General features: G+C 50.9%; 1 protein-coding gene across 1 annotated transcript in view; it reads left to right on the forward strand.

Annotated features, from left to right (window-relative positions):
• LOC128948596 (olfactory receptor 14J1-like) overlaps nucleotides 1–24,795 on the forward strand; it is a 62,829-nt gene extending 38,034 nt beyond the window's left edge. The window contains exons 4-5 of the mRNA XM_054293368.1: nucleotides 14,664–14,871; nucleotides 23,974–24,795. Of these exons, the coding sequence (XP_054149343.1) occupies nucleotides 14,664–14,871; nucleotides 23,974–24,795 (1,030 nt within the window). The remainder of the gene's footprint in view (nucleotides 1–14,663; nucleotides 14,872–23,973) is intronic.
• The last annotated feature ends 588 nt before the right edge of the window (nucleotides 24,796–25,383 follow it).

The following is a 25,383-nucleotide window of genomic DNA, read 5'->3' on the forward strand; positions in this document are numbered from 1 at the left end:
TGAGCCTTGGCAGGGCCTGGAAGGGCTGGAGCCAGGTCTGGCCGCTGCCCGGGACTCACTGCCCACCAACCACCCCCACCCGCTGTGCTCCATCCTCAGGGACAGAAGGGTCTGTGTGCGTGCCAGGGGCTCTGGGATGTCTCTGTATCCATGGACAGAAGGGTCTGTGTGTGCCAGGGGCTCTGGGATGTCTCTGTATCCATGGGTATGGGGAGGAACACAGACAGTCTAAGTGTCAGTCACGTTGCTTGCACACTCCTTCCTTTGTATGCAAGACACATCCATGCACAGCCTCATGTATGGATATATTAAAAGGACAGGCATGGATAGAGGTTTCCCACAGAGCTCTAACTTTTGCCTTGTAAGCCAGTGGCCAGGGGATATTTTTTCCCATCTCTGTGTGAGAAGGTGTTGAAGAGCTGAAGGAGCAGCATTCAGAAGCAGTTTCAGGGTTTTTAGGCAGGAAGTGGAGCTGAAAATCATCCACATAACTCACCATCGGTATCCATCGGGATTGGCTGCTGGTTCTTTAGGAATATGGCCCAATGGAGACACAAGACTTGGAAAAATCCCAACTCTCTGTGGGTTTGTGCAAAGGGGGAGAAGCAGAAACTCTTAATGTCTTGGGGACTCAAGGTCCAAGGAGCTGTGGCTGCAGAGGGTGACCTGGGCTGGTGGCAGGTGAAGTTCTGTTTCTTGACATCCCAGAGTGGGACAGTACAAAGCTCCAAGCACCTCCAACCCCACTGAAGTCTTTGTGATGCTGCAGATCCTGTAGGAAAAGCTGCTGTCACACAATCCACTGGCATTTATGACTTTCATTTTCAATACTTGAGGTCAAAGTTTCAAAGTTTTCAAAATTTTTACCCTCAAGACACAGTCATGCACAACCCATCTTTCAATTTCCTATTGCTTCAACCACAATTTCAAATAATTAAATATTGGAAAACAACCCCATAATCTGTGAAAGAGGGCAGCTGATGGATCTTTGCCACCAGCACATTTACAGAGTAACTGAGCTCTCTTTTTGAAAAGATCAGTTGCCTCTTTCTTAATCCAAAGTTAAAGATGATTTTAAACTACACATTTGGTGCCAGTTTTTATATTTCTTTTTATCTTTTTTTTTTTTAACAGAAAACCCCTCTGAAAAAAGGAGTGTCCTTTGCTCCTGCAGGGCTGAGGCTTTTCCTCGTGGCTGGGCACAGACTGATGGAGCAGCATGGCTGAACACGGGGGCACACACAGAGACCAGCAGCAGCTGCCTTTGCCCATCTGAGGCTCCAAGGCCCAAACTCTGGGCAGCCAGGGCTGGAAGAGACTGGCAGGCTTCCTGTTGGCTGTGCTGCCCCAATTGTGCCTGGCCCAGCTCTGCGTGAGGCAGAGGGAGAACAAGGGGCAGCTCCCTCCCAGTCCCAGCCCAGGGACCCCTCCAGCCCCGGAGCTTGTGGCACTATCAGCACCTGCTGCTCCAGCCACTGCTTCTGCTGGCCCTGACAGAACACCCAAACTGAGGCTGATCCCAAGGGAGCAGCAGCAGGGCCTTGATCTGATTCCTGACTCTGGGCCAGGGCTGCACAAATGACCCCACAGCAGCAGCAGCAGCACATGGAGCTGACTTTGAGCACAGCCCCTGCCCCTCTTCCCTCCTGTGTGCAGCGGTGTCACAGCAGCCTGAGGCACCTGGGAGCCCCCAGTACCAGCAGGGACTTGAGATGACAGCCCTGGGCTCCTGGAGGTTGTGCAAGGAACAGAGCTGGGGACTCCCTGTCCATGGGGAGCTTCCAGATGGAAAAGGCGGCTGTGCCCAGGCAGCTCCAAGGGCACAGAAAGGAGGGTCTCGACCACTGGATCTGTGCCAGTGCCACAGTCCTGGGCAGCAGCCAGCGAGCCCTGGGGGAACAGAGGGCACAGCAATAGGGACAAAACCAGGCAAGGTCAGAGACTGGAGAGAGCCAGACCTGGGAGCAGGAGCAGCTGCTCCATTGCACTCTTAGAGAAAGCTCTTGGCTGGTTCAAAGCACTGAAAGGCGTGAAGGGTAGAGAGGAGGCCACAGCAAACAATGCTCCTGTTTGCACAGCCTCCCCTCTCCGTGTCCCAGAAGGAATTGCATGGACTGTGTTCTTGTCTCTGAGTTGTCTCATTCAGCATGAGCAGCTCAGCACCAGGAGCTGAAGGAGCTGAAGCCTCAGGCCATAGGAGCTGGGCAAGAGGAAACTTTTCGACCAAAGCAATGCTGCCAACATGGACCTGACTGAATCTAGCAGATGGAATAATGGAATTATAGAATCCTTTCTGCTGGAAAAGACCTCTAAGCTAAACCAGTCCAGCTGGTCACCCAGCAGTGTCAAGCCCAGCACTAAACCACGTCCCTGCAGTGCCAAGGCCTGGAAACCAGCGAGTGAGGCCAGAACAGCAGGCCCTGAGCCAAAGGTGACCTCTGGATGTACCTTCCAAGCAAAGCTTATCTTTGTTACTGCTCATTAATGAAATATGATGGTCGTTAGAGCTGTGATAGATGTATCCACTCATTAGTGAAACATGTATTGACCTTTCTGTGTTTAGAAGCCAGACAAGGCCATGAAATCTGACATCGGGCCTTGTTTGGGGCTGTATGGTCAAAGTCAGCTCCCTTGGTTCCTCCTTGAGCCCTGGCCAGGCTTTGGGTAGAACCAGGAGGAGAATGAAACCAGATGTTCCTGCACTAGAAATGCTGTCAGTTTGTTCATTCAGCACTGTCAGAGCTGGGCCCTCTCCCAGCGGGGTTGGAGCCTCACCTGTGGCTGGAGGCACCTGCAGGAATTCCCAGTGTCCAGGAGTGGCTCTGCAGCCCTTGGCTGTGACAGCTTCCCCAGCTGCTGTGTGGATCTGGGGGAGCGTAAAGGTTGAGGGTAACTGGGGCTGGATCTTAATCACTGCAGGCAATCTTTGGTGGTGATGATTGGGGGCATTGCTGAGCTGCTCCTTCTGTGATTCTTTGCAGTTTTGCAGTATAAGAAATCACACAATTCCTGAACTTGGTGTCTGTGTCTTTGGTGCTGACCCTGCCCACCAGCAAAACAAAGACTGAGGGCCCACAGAACCAAACGTACCTTGTGACACTCTGGGGCCTGGTATGACCAAGGGGGCCATAGTGACACTGTGGGGCCACATGGAACCAAGGGGGCCGCAGTGACACTGTGGGGCCTGGTGTGACCAAGGGGACCAGAGTGACACTGTGGGGCCACATGGAACCACCGGGACCTTAGTGACACTTCAGGGCCACATGGAACCACCAGGACCTTAGTGACACTGGGATCTCATGGAGAAGATTATTTGGACACTGTGAGGCTTCATGGAACTAAGGGGGAATTGTGGTACTGCAGAGCTTCATGAAACCAAGTGGACGAGAGTGAGACTGTGGGACCCTATGAAACCAAGTGTTCATTGTGACACCATGGGGGCCACATGGAACCAAGGGGCAATTCTGACATAGTGGAGCCTCATGGAATAATTCCACAGGGCATTCCAAAGTTCCAGGGACTTGTATGTCCAAATATCCAGTGATTTCTTTGCCTTGGCACTGCCCTGTTCAGCTCTCCCTGGCCCTACCCCAGCCCTGCAGAGCAGCCCAGCCCTGTCTGGCCCTGCAGCAGGAACTGGAGGCCCTGGAGGTCAGGGACATCCACTCTGTGTCTGGAGTGCTCAGCAGATGCTCAGCTCAGGCAGCTCCTGCAGCCCCAGGGCCAGTCCCGCTGCCCAGCCCAGCAGCAGAGTTGGCCCTGGGGCTCCTCAGGCAGCTCCTGCTGGCCCAGGGACAGGGCATCCTCTTGCCAGATCTCCTCTGCACACCCACGGGCTCCTGCTTTTCTCCTGGCCCATGCCAGCTGCCCCCAGAGCCTTTCCCAGGGGAACACTTCTGTGCTGGCCTGAGCAGCCATTGTTGCAGCCCCTGCCCTGCTCCCCAGAGCCTGAGCTGGGGCTGCTGCTCTGCAGAGCATGGCGGCTGTGCTGCCCGGGGCCCTGGGCTGCCTCTGCTGGGCTCTGCTGCTCAGCCTGGGACACAGAGGCAGGTGATGGTGCTCCCTGCACTGATCCCCTCCCACACAGTATCTGTGTGGCTATGGAGGGGGCTCAGAGGTGCCTGCCTTGTTCCAGCGCTGCCAGAGGTGCTTGGGGCTGCCCTGGATCCTCCTGGGGGAGATCCCTGAGGGTCAGATGAGTCAGTGCCCAGATTCCTTTCCCTGTGCCTGCTGTGTCCCTGGGCTGCAGAGCTCTCCTGGCTCACAGCACACATTCAGTCCTTGATCTCAAGTGAGCCCACCCTGCACGGGCCTGTGCCCAGGGAGCTCCACTCCTTGCTGCTCCCTGGCACACACTGTCCCTGCAGGTCCAGTGTGCTCTCCTGTCAGCTCCCAAGGCCCTCCAGACAAACATTCCCCTGCCATCAGCCCTGGCACAAGATGCAGAGCCCCAGGAAGGTTTAGCACAGACCATTCACCATCTGATGGGCACTGGCCACCAACAAGCAAAACCTGCCCCAGACCCGAGTCCCCTGAAGGCCACCCTGGGACCCTGATCTCATCCCACTGAGCCCTGGGAGAACAAGGAACACAAGGAGCCTCTTCAGAGTCTGGTTCTTAGGCCTGCTCCTGAGAGTGGTTCTGGAGGAGAGCTAAGCCTCCCTGCCCTGCCCTCAAGAGATGCCCTTTGCTGATGGAGCTGCTGTGCTGGAGCCCAGCTTTGTGGCGACAGCAGGGACACGCAGCAGGACAGTGACCAAGCTGCCAGAGCACTCCGGCCTTACAGCCACAGCAAGGCTGGGAAGGACAGAGTGGAGCTGGGCAGAGCAGATGTGGGAAGAGCCAGGGCCATTGTTCCTGGCTGTGCTGCTGTGCTGGGAGCCTCTACCCTTCACCTCTGCTCAAAGGCAGAGACAGAGAAGGGCTCAGCAAGAATCCGGGATAGACAGGTTAGAGCAAGAACTTGTTTTTATTTAAATGCCAAGAGAACAAGCCTCTTGTAAGTCTTTTTCTTTCAAAAGAAAGGTGGATATTCATGTAGAAATGCTGAGTAATACTACAGTGTTTTGTGAGAAACATTACAACAATAGAAAAAGTTGCCATAGTAAAAAATAGACAAATAGGGGGAAAAGGCTGAGATTGTAAAGAGTTATATTCTGAAGGTTCTGTAGCAGAAAAGAGAATTTCTTGCTTCTGAAGTTGCAGTCACCAGTTTTCCCAGGGCATCCTTGAGCTCCTGGTTCCTCAGGCTGTAGATGAGGGGGTTCAGGACTGGAGGCACCACCGAGTACAGAACTGACAGGGCCAGATCCAGGGATGGGGACGAGATGGAGGGGGGCTTCAAGTAGACTAAAAAGCCAGTGCTGACAAACAGGGAGACCATGGCCAGGTGAGGGAGGCAGGTGGAAAAAGCTTTGTGCCGTCCCCTGCTCAGAGGGGATCCTCAGCACAGCCCTGAAGATCTGCACATAGGAGAAAACAATGAACACAAACCAACCAAAATATAGATGAGCACTTAGCAGAATGAGCCAAAGTTCCCTGAGTTTGGAGTGTGAGCAGGAGAGCTTGAGGATCTGTGGGATTTCACAGAAGAACTGACCCAGAGCATTGCCATGGCACAGGGGCAGGGAAAACATATTGGCTGTGTGCAGAAGAGCATTGAGAAAGGTAGTGGCCCAGGCAGCTGCTGCCATGTGGGCACAAGCTCTGCTGCCCAGGAGGGTCCCGTAGTGCAGGGGTTTGCAGATGGACACGTAGCGGTCGTAGCACATGACAGTGAGAAGTGCAAATTCTGCTGACATGAAAAAGGCAAAGAAGACAACCTGTGTAGCACATCCTGAGTAGGAGATGTCCCTGGTGTCCCAGAGGGAATTGTGCATGGCTTTGGGGACAGTGGTGCAGATGGAGCCCAGGTCGCTGAGGGCCAGGTTGAGCAGCAAGAAGAACATGGGCGTGTGCAGGTGGTGGCCGCAGGCTACGGTGCTGATGATGAGGCCGTTGCCCAGGAGGGCAGCCAGGGAGATGCCCAGCAAGAGGCAGAAGTGCAGGAGCTGCAGCTGCTGCATGTCTGCCAATGCCAGCAGGAGGAAGTGCCTGTTTGAGCTGCTGTTGGACATTTGCAGCCTTGGGTTATGGTTATTTATAGAGGACTATCACCTGTCTGGAAAGGAAATGGCAGTGCCAGATTAGGCATTTCTTCACTCTGGGAATCGTGGACTGTTGAAAGAAGACTGGAATAGCTGGACAAAGTCTTTATGTTAATCCTATGTATTTTATTTGGAATCCCCTTAAAATTACTTCTCTTCCCGTAACGGAATTTTGCCAAACTTTATTTGAGTTCGGGTTTGTGCTGCTGAGTTTCTGCCTCACAGAGTTTCTGCCTCATATTCAGCACTGCTCTCAGCCTGAACACTGCAGAGCCCAAAGGGAAAACAGGGCTCCCTGTGCCCCAGTGCAGTCAGACCCGCTGGAACCACACTGGTGCCCTTTGTTCATTTCACCACTTTTGATTTCAGCGTGATCACACTTAAAATTTTCTTGAAAAATAAAGTGAACTTTTTGAATTCTCCAGTTAAAAAATTATTTTCTCCAAACCCTTCTCTCTTTCCCTGTGCAGCTGGACAGGATGAGATACCAAGGGTTGGTCTGGCTCTCTGCTGACTGGAGTTGTGCCTACTGGGAGCTGTTTCTCTCTATCCAAGCCTTGTCCCTGCCTGTGCTGCCAGGGCCCAGCCCAGCCCTGGGGGCTCAGCTTTGCCCTGCAGATACCTCCCAGCACAGGGCACTGCCCAGGGGCATCTCCCTGGCAGCAGGGCCTTAAGGGCAGGCCAGACAAACAGAGATGCTGCAAGCCAAGGTGCTGCTGCTGCTGTCTGTAGGGAGAGGAGGCTGAGGAGGCACTTTCTGAGGGAGATCTGAGGCACATCTGCTGATGCCCAGGCTGACAGTGCACGAGTCTCAGTGACACAGCCAAAGCTGACAGCCCCTTTCCCTTCCCTTGAGGAGAAAGCTGAGAGCAGCCCTGGCCATGCAGCACCATCTCCACAGCAGGAGGAATCTGCCCTGTTTGGGGTGGCTCCTTCCACCTCCAATTTCTCCCCTGCAGCATCTATGGGGTGCTGCCAGGCAGGCTGAGAGCTGCCCCTGGCAGGTGGCACATGCCCTGGGCTGGCCAAGAGCCCTGAGGGCTGCAGAAGCTGCTCTGCAGGACAACCCTGGCTGCAGCCGCAGCTTCAGCCCCTGCAGCCGTCCCTGGCAGCAGGAGCCGTCCTGCCCTGTCACTCTGACGGTGCCCAGGGCAGCCCCACTCTGCAGCACATCCTCCTCCTGCTCCTGTGCCAGAGAGAAACTGGGAGAATCCTCCTGACACACCCCCCAGGTGGTGGGGTGTGCTGGCTTCAGGAGATCCCTCCAGGGGCGCAGGGGACATTGCCCTGCACTCACAGACTCACCATGCACAGGGCTGTGAAGATGTTTCCCCAAGTGAAGTCTCAGCTCAGTGTCTTCCCAATCCTGATTGCCTTCAGCCTGTCTCAGCCTGGCTCTTGTCCCCTCAGTGCCTGCAGGCAGAGCCCTCTGCCCTGCTGGGCTGGGAGAGGAGCTGGTCCTGGGAAGAGCTGTTCCTTTAAAGCTCAGCAGCACAGACACAGCACAAGGACTTAAATGAGACTCTTGGGGATTTAGTGTTTTTTACATAAGACTCATTCCCTAAGAGGGTCTTCAAAAAACTTCTCAACAACTCAAAATTAAATTGAAACTCCAAAGTTTCTTGAAGTTTTAATGGGTCCCACTGAGGGACACGACTGAGAAAGTGTCCCCAGGTTTCTGTTAGAGCAGAACACTGGAGGCAGTGATGACAGCTGGGGACAAACAAGGCCAAGGTGTCTCTGGTGCTGAGCAAAGCTGGATGTGTTTGAGGAATGCAAAGGGCCAAGGCCTGAGCCCCAGCCCCAGGCCAGGCAGATCCTGTCCCTCCCTCCTTGCTCAGGGCTCTTGCTGGGATGGGCACTGGCATGTAGAGATGTGCAATGGCAAGGGCAGGAGCATGGGGCGGCCCCTGCCAGGCTGCTGAGCAGGGACAAGGAGGCAATGAGGCCCCAGGCCTGCAAGGGTCACTTGTCTCCTACTCCTGCCTCAGGCCCAGGCCCAGCAGCCATGGCCAAAGTGCTGCCCAAGTTGGCTCTGGCAGGGCTGTCTTGCAGCTGCTGCCCATCCCTGTGCCCTGTGCAGCCCAGGCTGTCCCACGATGTCCCTGCCCTGTCTCTCTGTCCCAGCAGGCTGTGGGGAACTGACCCCTCTGTACGTTTTGGACACATACGTTGGCATATTGGAATGTTGTCCACATGGATGGCTACAGAACACCAAAACAAATTCTCATCCTTTTTGTCTGAATATATAGCATCATAAGTCCCTATACTATCGTTTGGTGGTTTTTATTATAATGAAACTGTCCTTTCTCAATAGCAGGTTGTCCTTATTTGTGTGTAATACCTATAACAAAGGTAAAAAAAATCAGAAATATTTTAGGCATTGGAATTCATGACCATAGCACTCCAGGAAGGGGAAAGTTAGAATTCATGTGTTTTTAAATAAAATTATTGTTCTGGAAGCTTGAAACATAACTGAAGAGGACAACAGGGAAGTGACTTTGTCCTGCAGCCTTATGGTGCTTCTTTTTTAAGAAATTAATATGTAAAATTATAACTAACCTGATGTCACTTGTATTTTTAGAGGGAAAAATGGGGTGATTAAGGGTAACTAAGGCCTATCCATAAGACATTCTATAAATCTTTAGATTACTGAGCCAAAGGATAAGTTATCATGGTATACCATGATAAAGGTATCAACTTTATCAACACCATATGGATCACCCCTTATCTGGCCTTTGGACACTCAACTTTTCAGCTACCTCATACAGACATGTTCATACACACAGACAAGAATGCAAAAAGGTTTCTCATCTGATTCCACCAGATCCCACTGGCTCTGCAGAGCTGTCAGAAAATACATATCGTGTCAAATGAGGAAACAGGGTACTGTGGAACAGTGCAGGGACCAGGTGCAAGGCAGGGCCTTACAAGCACACTGATCAGCATTTGTCAGCATCTGTCAGCATGACTGACCCCACCTATTGTGTTATTCCTCTATTTTTCTATGTCTATTTCTCTCCAAACCACCTTGATCCCTCCCTTTTCCTTCTTTGATTCTTCCCCTAACATTCCATATTAAGTCTAGTGAAAACCAAAAATGCTACTTCCTTGCACCCCAATATTAACCCTGTGGCACTAGGCAGTAATACCAGCCATTCTGCAAAGCCATCTGGAGTGCCACTCTTCTGACTCATGGTGATAAGCTTCCTTCCCAGACCATGAGGCTGAGACTCTCCTGAACATCTAGGAGTGTTTTTATTTATGTATTTATAAATACATTTTATTTAATGTACTTTATTTATTTATATTTTAGCATCTTTTACCATGGTCCACATGTTCAAAATGGTATACCATGTCCCCTGCTACAGAAGACTCCAGTATCACTGCTCTTACTTTCAAAATGAAGACAATACTGAATAAACTTCTGTCCTTCAGTGGAACCAAACTACTGACAGAGGTCTGATGTGAATCTCTCCTTGTCACCTTATGTTACAGTGATTGACAAAGGTGTTGGCTAAATATCTCCCAAGGCTGCAGCCATCCTTCGGTAATGTGGAACCGGTCTTGGACCACATAAGCCATGTTGTAAAACTCATCCCCTGGCTGCCCCACCTGGCTGGCCCCTTCCTTTGCTGACAGCTCTGCCTCCTGCCTGCCTCTGCCTGCCCACACAGAGCCTTGGGCTGGACCAGACTCCATCTGGGGAACGTGTTTCACCACAGCCCTTCCCAGGGAGGAAAATTCCTTTCTCTTTGTTCCCAATCTGGGCTTCCCCAGCTGCCCTTGGCATTGATGTTTTCCTTTTTCAGGCTGTTGTCTACTGTGTCAAAAGAATCCACCATCTCTGAAACCAACCTTCAGTCCCTCCCAGGGCTCTTCTCTGCTGTCCTCAGTCTCCACCCCACTGAGCACGGAGCTCCTCTGTCCCTGTACAGTGCTCATGTGCTTGGGGCCATGGGTGCCTGGGGAAGAAGGATGGTTCTTTTCTATAGGAAGGAAACCACAGACCCCCATGGGTTTTGAAGGCAGATCAGAGGCAGTCACCAGAGGGCAAGGCCAGCCAGACCTGTCTGTCCTTGCAGCTTTTGTCTGAAAGCAACCCTTGGATATTTTTGGAGTTTTGGAGGTGGAATTCCATTTCAGCCATGAGTGCCTAGGCCAGAATGACAGTTCTTCTCCACAGGAAGGAAAGGGCAGAGCCCCAGTGTTTCATAGGGTGATTAGAGGCAGCCCCAAGGAGGCCAAGGCCAGCCAGACATGTTTGTCTTGGCAGCTTTTGTCTGGGAGCAATCCTTGGATATACAGAATTTGGGAGGCCAAATCCCAGTTTTGTCCATGGGCACCTGGACATGAAGGATAGTTCTTTTCCATAGGAAGGAAAGTACAGAGCCCCAGTGTTTCACAGGGAGATGAGACCTGGCCCTAAGAAAGGCAAGGGAACCTAGACAGTCCTGGCAGCTTTTGTCTGGCAGCTGTCCTTGGATATAAGGAATTTTGGAGGCAGATTCCCAATTTTGGCTATGGACATCTGGGTTTGAAAGATGTTTTTTCCATGGAAAGAAAAGCTTGGCTCCCCATTGTTTTGAAGGCAGATGAGAGGTGGCCCCCAAGATGCCAAGGCCATCCAGAGTTTCTGTTTTTGCAGAAATAGGACAATCTTTGGATTTATTTAAATATGGAGGTAGAATCCAATGTCAGCCATGAACCCCTGAAGGAGGACAGCTCTTTCCCACAGGAAGGAAGGCACAGAACTCCAGGGCTAGATGAGAAGCAACCCCCAACATGGCAAGGTCAGTGTGACCAGTTAAGCCAAGCCAACCAGAACTTTTCCATGTTCTTGGATCCCTGGGGCCCTGCAGCATCACAATTGCCCCTTGGTTCCATGAGGCTCCGTAGTATCACAAGAGATCTTTGTTTCCATGAGGCCCAGCAATACCACAATGGTCTCCTTGGCTCTGCAGTGGCACAGTGGCCCCTTGCTTCCATGAGGCCTTGCAGTATCAAAATGGTTTCGTTGGTTTCATGGAACTGTGCAATGGCACAATGGCTCCTTGGTTTGATTGACTTTGGCTGTGGCACCTACCTGCAAGAGACAGCCTACACTCACGAGCTAGAGAGCAGACCTCTGAGTTTTTTAGATGATGCCATTGCTTTTTCTTCTCTTCTACATAGACAGGAAGGGTGAGTTTGGCTCACATCTCCACGGCATGGCTCACAAGGCCACAAGACTTGTAGTTACAAGAGCTTTGAAGGATTTCTTGGCCAAGAAGACACTGCCAACAAGGATATTTATGTTTTGCAGCCAATCCTTCAATATTTCGTCTTAGGGACTCATGCTACAGTGTAAGCTTCCTTAGCCAATCATGTTATGACACAAAAACATACAGCACTGCATCCTAAGCTTCTTGTTTTCCATTGTAACTACTTTTATTTTTCTAGATCTTCAGCACTAAAACTCTAAACTTTCCTCCACTTCAACCTTCCTCCCCGTGTCTCTGCTATAATAAACTAGAAATCCACATTCTCGCTTCTAGCACCTAAGTGTGGAAGCCCTTTCCAAGGTCTTCGATCAAATCCTGTGTTTAATTCTAAGCTTTGCTGACAAGACCAACGGTCTGAGATTTCCCTGCATTTGGGTTTCCAACAACACTGATGCTGTTAGTTCCAGAGTGCTCAGGGTCCCTCTTGCAATTCAACTCTGGCAGGAACAAGGTGGCTGCCGGGGGGCTGCTTGTGGCCTCTGACAGCCCATTGCTCAGGGCTTGCCAGCGCCCCAGCCCCTCAGGGGCTGCCCCAGCCCGGTCAAGCTGCCCAGCAGCAGCGCCGCAGCCCCACAGCAGCTCCAGAGCAGCCCCATCCAGAGTCACCTGGAAGCCCTCAGCAATTCAGCCAGCAGCACATGGGCAGGAGGACACGGATGGTGCTTCCTGCCTGGCACAGGGCTTGTGGCCATCTCCAGGCACCGCTCTGGCAGGGATCGCTGCAGCCCCGGCCCCTGCCCAGCCGCTCTGTCACCAGCACAAAGGCTTCAGCAGAATCACTACAGGCCAAGGGGCTTCTGGCCATTTTTCCTTGCCCACTGTATGTCTGGGCAGGCTGCTGAGCACAAGCACCCTTTTCCCCCTTCAGGGACTCAGAACCTCTCAGCCTGCTGTGCTGCTGTGCACAAGCTGCCTTTTCATCCTTTCCTGCCTCTTGCCCTGCAGACCCTGTGCAGCAAAGAAAAGCTCTTGGCAGTCTGTGTATCATAACACATTCTAAAATTTATTTATTTACAGTAATCTATATTATATAATAATATATATAATTATATATGCTCTATGATTTATTAATTTAAAATAAAGATAAAAAATGGAAAAGAAGAAAAGAAAAATCTTAAAGAAAATTAAAATTCCCCCTGGCTCAGGTTTTCCCAGCAAAGAGAGCCTCCAGGATCAGCTCTCCTCAGAGCTCCTACAGTGTAGCCAGCGGTGCCCTGACAGATGAGGCCGAGTCTTCCATTCCCTGTGCGGCTGATCTTGCAGCCTCTGGAAGATGAAATACTGCCCATGCTGTATTGCCTGGAGGACATGCAGTGTTTCATGTGCCAGCTGTTACACATATGAAATACAAAGCTGTGTTTCGTGTCAGGTACATACAGGAAATGTGTGTATTTGTGATTGCGATATGTGTGGAGACCGACAGTGGGACATTTGCAAATTCTAATAATAACTGAGGAAAATAAAGCATGGAAGAAGGCCTTTGAACTTATCCTTTGTACCTTTATAGATCTTAAGTTGATTTAGGAGCATTTGAATTAAAGCGTTAAGGATATTGCTTTTTAACAGGAACTTTCTGCTTGTAGTTAAGCCTTAAAGAGTTTTGCAATAATAACCTATTGAAGTATAATTTTAGAATATTGCTTGTAGTAAGGATCTTTGAAACTATAGCTCCAGAATATATAAAAAGGAAATATGCTTATCTCGCGCCTTAACAAAACAGTGAAAAGCAGCTTGAGAAAGGAAGATGAACGTCAATTCAATGATTAATAGTTTCAACCAAGGGAAGCTGGACATCACTGTTATGAAATTTATAGTCCTTGCAATCAAAAGGTGGACCCACATCTGGAGAACTGGACCTCACCAGATGGATACTTCTTCCTACTTTCGGAAACCAGACCACCACCATCTGGGGATACTCCTTTTCTGGGATACATCCTGAGAAAAACTAATTCACAATGGGTATAGAATTGTGATGTAAAAATTTGGAATAGAAACTGCTGATGAGTAAAAATTGGAATAGAAACTGCTGAGAAAGCTTATGAGTACCCCTATAAATACCTGTAAGCCTCAACTATTGGTGTGCAGTTGGAAGGAAAACTTCCCCCACTGTACCCAGTGCTGTGTTGCTCATATTTTACCGTATTAATTAATAAATTGATTGCTTCTTGAATGAAATAAACAGGGCCAGGAGACTTTCTCTCCTTTTAACACCTTCATTAAAAGTGATCAGCTCAGGATTGGGCAGCTCGGACGGGCCTGCAGCTTCCTGTCGTCTCTCCCAAGGCGACAAGGAAGAGGAGGATATGCGCAGCTTTGTCCACTAGGGGCAGAACTGGGCGTCCAGTCTTCGTGGGAGCCTTTAGGGCGTGGTGACCCCTTCCGATGTTACTTTTCCCCTCTCCTTCCCGTCCGCTCCCAGCGTCGGGACGACTCCCGTGCTCAGGGTGAGAGGCGCTCCGAAGGTGTTTCGCATCTCTGCAGGCTCAGCACTCCATTCCTGACGTCCAAACATCACTCCAGTCTCTCAACTATTAGGTGGCTCATTGTTTTGGGGTCTTTTAAAGCAAGCTAGAAGCAGTAGCTTCTCATGGCATGCTGGTCCTTGAGTCACTTTGCATAGCCCTCCCCACCCTCTCAGGTCTCTTCACCATTCTGGGGAAAAGTACAACTTAGCCTTGGGCAAGGCTCTGCTAATACAAAAGGAGCAATTAGCCACAATGACCCGTGATTACAATAACAGAACAAGCAGAACTTTGGCAGCAACAGTGATCTGGCTGATTTTTTTAACCTTTTCTCACCAAAAAAATTAACAAAATTTTTGTTCATAACATTGAACATTGGCCTAGTCAAGTTTCTCATTTATTACACCCCAGGCTGCAAACAAACCCCGCTTGGGGCGAGCACAAGAGCCAGGCCCAGCGCTGACCACCAGCTTGAGCCCAGCAGGGCCTTGGAGGAGGCAGGGGCGAGTCCCGGGCAGGAGAAGGGCTCGGGGCTGGGGATGATGGCACCGAGCACCCTGCCTGTGTCCCCCTCGGCCCTGCGGTGCCACGGGACCAGAGCCCGGTTCTGGGGCTCGGTCCCTGCTGCCGCAAGGGCGCTGCCCAGGGCTCCCTGCCCGACGGGGCCGGGCCTGTGGGCTGAGGGGCGGCCACCGCCCGCTGCGGCGCCTTGTCCAGGCCGGAGAAGGGCTCGGGGCAGGGGCAGCGGTGGCGGCAGGGTTGCTCCTCTGCCCAGGGCGTTTGCCCTTCAGCCGCAGCAGTGCCGGCGGCTTCCTGGAGCTGGGCGAGTGCCCGGGCTTGACGGGGGCGGCTGTGGCCGAGCAGGGCCCAGGGAAACCACGGTCCCGTCTGGGCCCAAAGGGCACCCACTCGGCCCCGGGCGGTGCCGAGGGAGCCGTGCCGCCATCGCTGCCGCCCTCAGGGGAACCACCGGAGCATTCACATGCTTCAGACACTTGTGTACACAGCGGCATGAAAGCATCGCTCCTTTGCAAGGCTGCATTACAGCACATGAGTAACAAAATCAGATTTAGTCCAAATTTACTCCTTCTCATGCATCATTTATCAACAATCTACTCCAAGTGGAGTGAGTGATAGGAGACACATCAGGTGTAGTTCTTGAGAATTTATTCTCACTCCAATTTTCCAAGTCCTGACACTGGTTTGAAGTGCCCATGTCCACTGTTGGAGCCATTCACAGCGATAAGGAGCAGCACAGCTGAACAGAAAAAGCTGGCTTTGCCCTCAGACCAGTAGGAGGGCACATGACTCTAACACACAGGAAGATCTGTTGATCTTTTTCAAGATCAACAGTATCTCAGTCATTTGTCCCTCAATCAACCAGTCCTCAAATTGTTCCAGCTCATTACTCTCAAGTACAAAGTTTGAATTAGCCTCCTCAAAACTAATTAATCTATTAAACAATTTATGCTAGGTGAACATTCCTACTACAGTTGTCAATCCTTGTCAACAAAGACAACAAATTCCTCACAACCATGTCTTTGTGCCAGTAAAAGAAAATCAATTGCTACTCTATTTTGAAGGGTAGCATGTCTAACACTATCAACATTGGTTAACATATCCCTAATTGCACAGGATGTGGCATTAGCTTGTTTGCTTAGCTAACATCTAACTCGATCTAATTGTTTCAATGCCACTGCTGAAGCTAAATATCATAATAATATAATAAATATACTTGCAGAAAACCTTCTTGCAGCTTTCCAAGGCATGAAATCACTCTGACAGTTCTCCTCATAATTAGGAACAGCTCTCCTTCTCTTTTGTTTCTTTTTCATGACCACTTTAGCCACGGGTGCAATTGTTGTATGAATTTGTCCGATCATTCTGAATCCATTCACAAAAGCATACAAAAACTGAAAGATTTGACAGCTCAAATTAAAGTAGATGGTGGTTCCTAGTTGAATGATTTGTTCTAAGAATGGAGCTTTGCACCTTGGCTAAGGCAACTTTGCAAGATAGGTCTTTATGTATTGGGTGTTCTGGTAGTGATATTAATAGTAATTTCCTGCATACTTCAGTGTGTGCGGCAAATGATGAACAAAACGGTCCGAGAAGTTTTTGTCATACAAGAGAGAGAATTAGGAAGTAGAAGCACAGAGAGTGTTGAAAATCTCACAGAAATTCCAGATAAAAGTATAAAAATAGAGGAGAGTTTTGATTTAAGACCCTGGAATCGACAAGAGTTTTTTGAACAATGACTTGTAACTATTGTCAGACGTGATTCATACTTTTTTCACTGACTGGGCCTTCACAGCATTAAGTTGCTGTGCTGTAACATAGCAATGCTCAAGGTCAGCAAGAATAGGCCTCCAGCAGTTAATAAGCACAAATATTATAACAGGGCTATAGAACGCAAGTAGTAAATGACATGAGTATGAAGGTTTCTTTTTGGGTCAACAGAGAGGGGGAATTGTTGGAATCCATAAAATTAGAGGGTTTTGAGAAAGTTGTGAAAAAGACAGGCCCCAAAGACAGCAAGGACAGTGAAATGCCAAGGCAGCAGAAAAAGTTTTCTAAGCTGTAGTGCACACGTGAGAAATAGAACAATAGGCCTATGTGATTTGCCTTTCTAAGTTGCAAAAAAAGTATATTTTAAGTATACATTTAGAAGGTTAAATATGAATGGGGCTCTGTGCTTTGTCTTTTATAAATGAGGCATTGTATTAGAGAAAAAACTGCGATTGTTTTAACCACAGCTACATGTACTTCAGGTGATTGGATAGAACTATTGTCAATATGCTTTTGCTCTGTGTGATTGGATGAAACTTGGACTGAAACTGTCTTATGTTATGCTGTAATGTTAAGTTTCCTTGGCGTTCTGTTTTATCAGTGAGCTGTTAGCATCTTTCCTCTCCATTGTCATAACAATGTAATGAGACTGATGCCAGAAAAATAAAAGCTCTAGATGCTGATTTCAGGTGTCCCGTCCTGTATGTAGGTGTATATAAACTGCCAGTGAGGCACTTCCCACACGTGTTCCTGTGGGGGCCATGGCTTGACTCAGATGCTGTGGAGGTTCCTGTAATCCCAGTTCTCCTGCGGCAGCTCTTTGTCACTGTCACCTCCCCGAGGGGGCTGCACTGAGGCTCTGTCAGCATTCCTTTTGGACATGTCTTGGCCAGTGGAGTCATTCTCTTGGGCAAGCAATGGTAGGTTTGCAAAAGAGTTTTGTAGTGGCAGTAATGAAGGACATTTCAAAGCGAAGAAAATGAACCCAATTCCCATTATGATGGCTTGAACAAACCTACATATTTTGCTATGTCAAATTAAACACCCCAAGTAGGGAGTGTTTCTGTGTCTGCCATTGGGTGTGAGCCCCACAGGCACAACTCTGTGAGTGAAGACTTTGTGTCAGTGGCCATGGAGCAGCACCCAGAGCTGAAATCACACATGACCCTGAGCTTGCACAGCCTCTCTGTGTGGGCATGCAGACCCCTCACCAGAGACTGGAAGGGGTTAAATGGTTCAACCATTCACATACCTGGGGGAAGCTGATCTGCACAGGAACCCTCTTGTTGCCTGTGACAAAGTGGTCAAGACATTCCAGCTGCAGGGAGCAGCACAGGTGTTCCAAGATGTGCCGCAGCCACTGCAGGAAATCCCAGCTTTGCCACCGTGACAGGGGTGTGGAGGAGGTGCATCCCAACCCTCTTCCAAGCAGAGCTGGAGAAGCCTGTGCCCATCAGGATGTAGGGGAAGAGCTGCAGCATTCCCAGTGTGAGCTGTCAGGGGGCACTGCCTGGGATGAGTCTGGAGAATTTCCCCTCTGCCACGGGCAGGTCCCAGGCCACGCTGGTCTTGGGTGCAGTGGGGTTCTGCGGGCTGGCTGCCCACAAAGGTGTTGGAGTCACCTTGACACACCCCAAACATCACCTCAGCCATGAGGCTTTTCTTGCCTTTGCTCAGCTGGGATTTGCAGGACTGGCTGTAGGGCTGAAACACCAAATGCTGAAGGTGGGACTGAGGCAAAAGGAACCATGCTGATCTCACCAGTTGGTAGAACCAGCAGGCAGTTTTCTCCATGTCTGGGTAGGAGCCAGTGCAGAGGGTCTGTGAGAGGCTGGGCTTCTGATTCCACCCCAGCTCCTCCTCAGAGTGCAGGAGGAAGCACAAGATGCTCTCACCCAGCTGCTCCCTCGTGTAGATTGTTTTGCGGAGAAAAGAAGAAACTTCAGAACTTTATAAAAGTTGTAAAGTTTCTTCTTTTCTCCACAAAACATTTTGGCGAGCCAGCCAGAAGACAGAGAAAGAAAAACAGAAAAGACCACAAGGTCAATTTGCCCCCAACCTAGGAATTCCTTTGATAAAGAAGAACTGGCGACAAATGTCACGTGGAATGAATATGTAGGAACCTATTGTGAAACTGTATGCATATGCATTTGGAAGGGGGATAAAAGGAGACCTGAGATCTTCAGGTCTTCTTCTTTTCTCTTCTTCTTCTTCTTTTCTCCACAAAACAAGATGCTCCCCAGATCCACAGGGATGCAGAAGTTCCTTGGTGGCCTCTGCCCTGCAGTGTCCAGCTCTGGGTGCAGGGTGTGCCCGGGGGGATTCAGGGGTATCAGCACAGGCTGGAGCACACCCTGCTTGTGGGGACTCCAACCTTCAAAGGCATTGCCCACCCCAATGACTCCTTGTGGGGGCACCAGGTGGGAGCTCTTGGACAGGCTGTGTCCAAGGACACGTGGAGCTGTTCCTCAGCTCAGCTGTCACTAAGCAGCCTCTGTCCAGCTCCTGAACAGCCCACTGGATGTGCTCTGCTGAAAGCATTCATGGTTATTTCCAGCCTGTAGCTGCTTGTTCCAGTGCCCACAGAGGGGTTCTCTCTCTGATCTGGGGCAGAGAAGCATCCTTCCCATGCTCTTGACAGGGACAGGAGAACAGAACAGCACAGCCCTGGAGAAATGGATAAAGGATGTAACTCAGGCAAAGACGAGTCATACAAAACACAAGCAGGATGCCAGCTCAGCCCTGCAAGGCTGACAAAGCAGAAGTTATGGGAAACAACCATAATGCCTTTATTCAAAGGCAGGGGTCGAGGAACAGCCACCTGAAAAGGATACTGGCTGCTGGTAAGGACTTACCAAAAGCTGTACAAGTATGTAAAATAAAGTAATAACTATCCATTAAGTAAGGAGGAATGGCTCATGGATGTGTAATTAGTGTGTGTGATAAAACCTCTGCACAACTGACCCTTGGGGCAGTCGAAAGAATGATCTTCCTAGTGACCAGGCACTGCAATAAAGAATGGCTGCTTTTAAATACTCAAACTCTGTTAGAAAGTATCTATTTGGGTGATTTCAGTATCAGTTCCCCAAGGCCCCATATTTTCACAGTGGCCCCTTGATTCTGGTGTCACAATGGCCTCAGTCCCACAAGGCCCCAAAATGTCCAAAGAGTCCCCTTAATTCCATGGGGCCCTGAAGTGCTACAATGGCCCCTTGGCTCCATGAGGCCCTGCAGTGCCACCCTGGGGCAGGAGCCCAGGAGGGATTTGTTCCCCACACGCTGCAGCTCCCTGGGCCGGCTGGCACCTACACCTTCTCCCAGGCCAGCACTGCTTGGCACAGCCAGGGCCGAGCCACACTGCAGCTCCCTACAAACCACGGCAGGGGCTGCCAGGCCAAAACCTGAGTCACAGACAGTTTGTCACTCTTCCTGTCTGTATCTGACCAAGAAATGTCCCACTGTGGGGTCCCCTTTCCTGCAGTCACTGTAGCTCTGGGACCATCCCTGGAGCTCTGAGCAAGAGAAATGGCCAGCGCTGCACCTCTGCACTGACTCAGGGATCGTGGGAAATGCTCTCTGGGGTGGCTGGAACCATGGAAAAAGGACAGTTGGGAGCACAGAGGGAAACCCAGCTGGGCTGCTGGACTGGGGCAAGACATCTCTGTCTGGGGGAGAAGTTGCCTGTGAAACTCCCTCCTGTGGATGCTCACGTGCCCAAGAGTTGGGCACTGAAAAGCATCACAACAACGGACACGGGGATGGGGCTGCCAGGATTAAAGTGTCTCAGGAGGGTCTGGACTGGCCACACAAGGGTGAGTTATTTCTGGACACCTCAGGTCATCAGGGAAAAGGTGCAACCTCCAGATGGGCTCATGAGCAAGGGGTGGATTTAACCATGGACACCAACTCCAGGTTATCCCTGACGTGAAATGTGGGTGGAGATCAAGCCGGGCCAGGCAGATAAAGCCCCTGGGGTATGGGGGGGCAATGGTGGGAATATAAATCTGGGGACACACGTGGTCTTGTACTGGGAGTAGTAAATTGGAGAGCACCATTCCTAACCAACAACAGCCCTGTGAGAGCCAGCCCTGTCCCTGCACTGCCCCTGCTCTGCTGCCCCATAGCTGCTGGATCAGGAAGGGCAGAGCCATGGGGCAGGGAAATGCACTGGGACTCCTCCTGAGAGTGATCTTCTGTCCTGGAACTCAGACCCCAAGGCAGAAATCCCCATCCACAGCCGGGAGGTCATCTTTGGAGTCTTTGCCATTGTCCCACTTGGTGAGTCTTTTGCACTGAGATTTTGGTCCTTCCTTTCAGTTTCTTTACTTTTTGGGCTTGTAATGGTTCCTCCATAAACATGGTCATTCATGTCCCTGATATGGCAATTCTTTCCTTTTTATGGAAGTATTGGGAATTATGCAAGATTAAAATGGTGGCATGGTGTGCATAGGTACTTGCAGCCCTGTTGAGAAGCAGTTGGGATATAAGTATCAAAGAATTGCAAAATTATTTGAGCTAGAAGAGACTTGAAAGAGCCTCTGGAAAAACTCCCCTTCCGTTACCCAGGAACACATTAACTCGTTCAGGTTGTACAAAGCCCCTGACCTTAACCCCATCCAGGGATGGGGTTACTATTCCAAGGTAACCTGTGCCAGTGTTCTGCCATATCATCATAAAATATTTGATCCTTACAGAAAATCGAAATCTGCCCTCAGTCACTTGAAAGATACAGTGTATTATTCTGTATTATACTCCCCAGTACAACCTTTGGGCAAAAAAGTACTCAGCCAGTCCTGGACTTAAATCACATCTCCAAGGTTGAACACCTTTGAGGAGGCCCAGAGATCTCCCAGGATGTGCTTTGCAGGCTCCCAGAACATGATCACTGTATGGGAGGTGGACGTTCTGAGTTCAGTTGTGTGGAGACTGAGGACAAAACAAGAATAGCCTGTGAGGACTACAAAGGTGGATTGAAATATAATGGACATCTTCTTCATAGTGGAAATGAGCCTGAGATAGAAATAATGTCACCAAGTGAAGCTGTGAAGACACAGAATGGAAACCAGGAGAGATTAATTTCCCTCCCAGGGCAGGACTGTGGCACAACACATCTCCCAGAAGGAGTCTGGGTCAGTCCAAGGCTTTGTGAGGGCAGGCAGAGGCAGGCAGGAGGCAGAGCTGTCAGCAAAGGAAGGGGCCAGCCAGGTGGGGCAGCCGGGGGATGCCAGCAGCCTGCTGGGACAGAGAGACAGGGCAGGGACATCGTGGGACAGCCTGGGCTGCACAGGGCACAGGGATGGGCAGCAGCTGCAAGACAGCCCTGCCAGAGCCAACTTGGGCAGCACTTTGGCCATGGCTGCTGGGCCTGGGCCTGAGGCAGGAGCAGGAGACAAGTGACCCTTGCAGGCCTGGGGCCTCATTGCCTCCTTGTCCCTGCTCAGCAGCCTGGCAGGGGCCGCCCCATGCTCCTGCCCTTGCCACTGCACATCCCCACATGCCAGTGCCCATCCCAGCAAGAGCCTTGAGCAAGGAGGGAGGAACAGGATCTGCCTGGCCTGGGGCTGGGGCTCAGGCCTTGGCCCTTTGCATTCCTCAAACACATCCAGCTTTGCTCAGCACCAGAGACACCTTGGCCTTGTTTGTCCCCAGCTGTCATCACTGCCTCCAGTGTTCTGCTCTACTGGAACCTGGGGACATTTTCTCAGTCGTGTCCCTCAGTGGGACCCATTAAAACTTCAAGAAACTTTGGAGTTTCAATTTAATTTTGAGTTGTTGAGAAGTTTTTTGAAGACCCTCTTAGGGAATGAGTCTTATGTAAACAACACTAAATCCCCAAGAGTCTCATTTAAGTCCTTGTGCTGTGACTGTGCTGCTGAGCTTTAAAGGAACAGCTCTTCTCAGGACCAGCTCCTCGCCCGGCCCAGCAGGGCAGAGGGCTCTGCCTGCAGGCACTGAGGGGACAGGAGCCAGGCAGAGACAGGCTGAAGGCAATCAGGATTGGGAAGACACTGAGCTGAGACTTCACTTGGGGAAACATCTTCACAGCCCTGTGCATGGTGAGTCTGTGAGTGCAGGGCAATGTCCCCTGCGCCCCTGGAGGGATCTCCTGAAGCCAGCACACCCCACCACCTGGGGGGTGTGTCAGGAGGATTCTCCCAGTTTCTCTCTGGCACAGGAGCAGGAGGAGGATGTGCTGCAGAGTGGGGCTGCCCTGGGCACCGTCAGAGTGACAGGGCAGGACGGCTCCTGCTGCCAGGGACGGCTGCAGGGGGTGAAGCTGCGGCTGCAGCCAGGGCTGCCCAGGGCTGTCCTGCAGAGCAGCTCCTGCAGCCCTCAGGGCTCTTGGCCAGCCCAGGGCATGTGCCCCATGCCAGGGGCAGCTCTCAGCCTGCCTGGCAGCTCCCCATAGACGCTGCAGGGGAGAAATTGGAGGTGGAAGGAGCCACCCCCATCAGGGCAGATTCCTCCTGCTGTGGAGATGGTGCTGCATGGCCAGGGCTGCTCTCAGCTTTCTCCTCAAGGGAAGGGAAAGGGGCTGTCAGCTTTGGCTGTGTCACTGAGACTCGTGCACTGTCAGCCTGGGCATCAGCAGATGTGCCTCAGATCTCCCTCAGAAAGTGCCTCCTCAGCCTCCTCTCCCTACAGACAGCAGCAGCAGCACCTTGGCTTGCAGCATCTCTGTTTGTCTGGCCTGCCCTTAAGGCCCTGCTGCCAGGGAGATGCCCCTGGGCAGTGCCCTGTGCTAGTGGGTGTCTGCAGGGCAGAGCTGAGCTCCCAGGGCTGGTCTGGGCCCTGGCAGCACAGGCAGGGACAAGGCTTGGATAGAGAGAAACAGCTCCCAGTAGGCACAACTCCAGTCAGCAGAGAGCCAGACCAACCCTTGGTATCCCTCCCTGTCCAGATGCACAGGGAAAGAGAAAAGAGTTGGAGAGATTGATTTTGATACTGAAGTCCTTAAAAAGGCCATGTCATTTTAAAATACAATTATAACTTTGTACTACCTGTACTCGAGGGAGGTGAAATTAGCAAATGGCAGCTGTTTGGGAACAGCGTATCTGACTGCACTGGAGCACAGGGAGTCCTGTTTTCCCTCTGGGCTCCCCAGTGTTCAGCCTGAGAGCAATGCTAAGAACAGGACTTCTGTCCCTTCCAGAAAACACACAGTTATTTAGCAGTCCAAACCAACACTCAAATAAAAAAAAAATTTTTTAAAAAAAGAGAAATGAAATTTCCTTAAAGAAAGAGAAGCAATTTTTAGAGATTGTGTAAAAAATTAGCATAGGATTGAGTCCAGGTACTTTGTCCAAATTGTCAATGTTGTCTTTTAACAGCTCACAATGCCCAGAGTGAAGGAATGTCCAACAGCAGCTCATCAGCCACTTCCTCCTGCTGGCATTGGCAGACATGTGGCAGCTGCAGCTCCTGCACTACTCCCTCACTGTTGCCCTGCACTGACTGGGGGTCAGGGCTGACTCCCAGGTGTTCTGCAGGCCAAGGTCCAGCTGCTCACACAGCGTTGGCCAGAAGCAATCAGGGCTCCAGCAACAAAGGTGAAGGAAGGTCTCTGAGACATGGACAGGGGGAGGTATTTAGTGGAAGGAAAGAGTGAATGAGAAAGGGCTTTGACTTTTCTGTGAGAAATTTCCCCTCCACTGCCCTGTCTTTCCTCCTTCTGTAGGTTGAAATGTGCAGACCCAGCAAATGTCCAACAGCAGCTCCATCAGGCACTTCCTCCTGCTGGCATTGGCAGACATGCGGCAGCTGCAGCTCCTGCACTTCTGCCTTTTGCTGGGCATCTCCCTGGCTGCCCTCCTGGGCAACGGCCTCATCATCAGCACCGTAGCCTGCGGCCACCACCTGCACACGCCCATGTTCTTCTTGCTGCTCAACCTGGCCCTCAGCGACCTGGGCTCCATCTGCACCACTGTCCCCAAAGCCATGCACAATTCCCTCTGGGACACCAGGGACATCTCCTACTCAGGATGTGCTACACAGGTTGTCTTCTTTGCCTTTTTCATGTCAGCAGAATTTGCACTTCTCACTGTCATGTGCTACGACCGCTACGTGTCCATCTGCAAACCCCTGCACTACGGGACCCTCCTGGGCAGCAGAGCTTGTGCCCACATGGCAGCAGCTGCCTGGGCCACTGCCTTTCTCTATGCTCTCATGCACACAGCCAATACATTTTCCCTGCCCCTGTGCCATGGCAATGCCCTGGGCCAATTCTTCTGTGAAATCCCACAGATCCTCAAGCTCTCCTGCTCAAATTCCTACCTCAGGGAACTTAAGGTTATTGTTTTTTCCATCTCTTTAGCATTTGTCTGTTTTGTGTTCATTGTTTTCTCCTATGTGCAGATCTTCAGGGCTGTGCTGAGGATCCCCTCTGAGCAGGGACGGCACAAAGCCTTTTCCACCTGCCTCCCTCATCTGGTTGTGGTCTCCCTGTTTATCAGCACTGCCTTTTTTGCCTACCTGAAGCCCCCCTCTATCTCCTCCCCATCCCTGGATCTGGCCCTGTCAGTTCTGTACTTGGTGGTGCCTCCAGCCCTGAATCCCCTCATCTACAGCCTGAGGAACCAGGAGCTCAAGAATGGTCTGAGGAAAATTATAACAAATGATATTCAGAAGCAATAAACACTTATTCTTCTACATAGCTCTTATGGTGTTACTCATTAATTCTCACTCTGTGTCCTGTATTTTTTGCTATTTACACAGCTGTTACACTTTTGTGAATTTGTTCACACAACAATTTTTGAAACTACTGTTTCTATTTTAGTATTTTTCTTTAGTATTGCACCGAGAGGCTGTATAAACCAGGATCTGTACTACTTCTGTACTCCCTATGTGCTTACACAAAATAAAGAGCTCTGTATTGCCCTGTGTGCCTGACATCTTTCCTCCCTGGCTTCTCTGGATCTGTAGGGTCGCTGCCTCTGGGCAGAGCTCGAGCAGAAAAGGGAACCCCAGTTCTCCTCCCTGCCAGGGAGCCCCCGGGCTTCTCCTCCATAACCTCCCCTTCCTTCACTCCCACACTCCCCTTCAGAGCCCCTGTGCTGGTTTTAGGCCTCAGGGCTCTTCCAGGTCAGTCCCTGTCCTGCTGTGTGACTGTCCAGGGACTGCAGGCAGGGACAGACCGTGGGCACTGCTGGGACAGAGCTGGGCTCTGCAGCAGCATTTCCATTGTGCAAGGGCATCTCCCCAGTGCAGGGCCTGAAAGCTTCA

This window comes from Melozone crissalis, unplaced genomic scaffold, assembly GCF_028551555.1.
Source record: "Melozone crissalis strain CALT ecotype California unplaced genomic scaffold, PUWL_Pcris_2 ptg000139l_1, whole genome shotgun sequence".
In the NCBI taxonomy this organism is placed as follows: domain Eukaryota; kingdom Metazoa; phylum Chordata; class Aves; order Passeriformes; family Passerellidae; genus Melozone; species Melozone crissalis.